Below are 2,171 nucleotides of genomic sequence, written 5' to 3' on the forward strand. Positions count from 1 at the left end.
AAAAATGAACTACTACTTCTTTAATGTTAAGGATAATTGAAAATTAATGCCAAATTTAATCTTGAATTCCAATGTATAAACTGAGTCAAATAATTTTTCTGAAAGAAAGAACTATTTGAGAAAATGGAACAACTACTTTCAACAGGGACTAAATTAGATTGCCACATTTGAAAACAAAAGAGAATAACAAAAAACTAAAATAGAAACATGACTAGAAGACAAAATTCTCTGTCATTTTCATTCCCATTAGGTGGAAGTAGTAACTCCATTGAGTTCTTCAAAGCCCACGAGAATATCTTCACTCACGAATTTGTCAGGAATCAAAACAACGTTTTTCTCCTCTCTGTCATCACCTTTGTTCTCCGTCGCCACAACCACCATTTTGTCTTTGTTTGGGGATGCGCTCTCAATTTCAATCATAGGCATAGTTGGGCCGATTGGAGAAGCAACAACCTTGGAACGTTTAGAGCATTTGAACGACGACGACGTTGATGAATTCAAACTTAATGCTTTGGGCACAATATTTATGCCTTTCGGAAGATTGTGTTTCGCACTTCCATTCCAACCAGCGTGAGACCTACGGTTAATGGGTGGAGGATGATTGTGTTCACCATAATAGGTCACTAAGAAAAGGTTTTCACCCCTTGGGCTTTTCTCAATTTGTTTCTTTGCTTTGCAGTCTTTTAATGTAGAGCACTTATAGTAGTTCCTGTTATGTCACATATATACACACAAAATAATAATCAGGATAGATCCAAAAAAATTATGTGTCTCTATACAATTATTAATGTAACTTTTATTTTTTTGTCACAAAATTTGATAACTTAAAACTTTTTATAACATGAAAAAATAGTGAAAAGAGCAAACCTCAAAAATTGAGAACTTTTGATTCGCTTCTCACCATTCTTGTTCCACGTCCATGAATCATTTGTGAGTTCCTTTCCCATCAGTTCATAGGTAGTTTTTATTGGCTGATTTTTTCTGATTTCAAATTAAAAATACTAAACTTAAAACTGTGAACACAAACATATAAAATAAAACGGAGAGAGTACTTACTTTGTATGAGTTTGGATCAGAGGAGTGATCATGGGTAAGGTGAATGTAGGATGAATGTTATCCGACATCATGGATTGTTGTTGCAGATCAATCCATTCTTGCGGTGCCGCAATTGTTGCTGGCTCATACACTAGCGTTGTAATTGAAGGTGGAAGAGGAGAAGGAAGAAAGATTTGTTGGTTAAATGGGGTTGACTGAAAGGGTTCTAATAACTGTTGGTTATTGTTTTGGTCCATGATTACCTGATCAACGATTATAGGAACCGAGGTTGTGGGGTTGGTGATCTCAACTGGAAAGTTCATAGGGAAAATTTCTGGAAACCAATCAAACTTAGTCATATCAACATCTGAAAGTTTGTCAAAATTCCAATCATCATTTACAAAATTCATTGACTCCATGCCTAAACTTGGAGCTACAACATTATTTGGTTTATGAATGTTACAACTTCTTACAATCGCGCCTATATCCCAATCGTTATCATTATATAAAAATAAAAGAACTAACTGAATAAAAAAGATGTTTGAGTGGGTAGTAAATTGCTGGGATGAAGAAAACTAAACAAAATTTGTTTATTATATAGAGAAGCTCAAAGGGGTACCTACCCATCCCCACATCCACATTCAATTAGCATTTAATGCACATCATTTTTTTTCTGTTATAGGGTGAGTAGGATTGGCATGTACATGGGAAGAAGACAAAAAATAATCTCATGTTTCAAATATTTTCACAAGATATATCCTTGTTCAAAGTAGCCTTCACATTTTTCTTGAATAATGTATTTTAGCCCTTTCACATTAGAAAATATATATTGTTTTCACATTAGAAAATCTTATATATCATATATATATATATATATATATATATATAAAAGAATATCCTCAATTCGATGATGTGGCACTCTACTGGGTTAAAATTGATAATTTTTAATTTTTCCTTCTAATTTTCCACTTATAAAGCGCTTTGCAGGAAAAAACATAAACTAACAGTCGCATCCTCTGACCACGGCCGGTTGCCTCTTTATTGTGGTTTTTCCTACACAAACATTATGCCCTTCCTCAAATAAAGCTTTCCTACCTTTTCAATCCCACTACTGCTCCTCTATCTTAGGGTGGAGC

General features: G+C 34.0%; 1 protein-coding gene across 1 annotated transcript; it reads right to left on the reverse strand.

Annotated features, from left to right (window-relative positions):
• Positions 1-246: 246 nt before the first annotated feature.
• LOC129894565 (probable WRKY transcription factor 27) lies at positions 247-1,454 on the reverse strand. The gene is made up of 3 exons (XM_055970263.1): positions 1,057-1,454; positions 868-981; positions 247-709 (listed from the first exon to the last, which is right to left on the reverse strand). The coding sequence occupies exons 1-3, from the start codon at positions 1,452-1,454 to the stop codon at positions 247-249; spliced, it is 975 nt and encodes a 324-aa protein (XP_055826238.1).
• Between the last annotated feature and the right edge of the window lie 717 nt (positions 1,455-2,171).

Source organism: Solanum dulcamara, chromosome 7 (genome assembly GCF_947179165.1).
Source record: "Solanum dulcamara chromosome 7, daSolDulc1.2, whole genome shotgun sequence".
In the NCBI taxonomy this organism is placed as follows: Eukaryota; Viridiplantae; Streptophyta; class Magnoliopsida; order Solanales; family Solanaceae; genus Solanum; species Solanum dulcamara.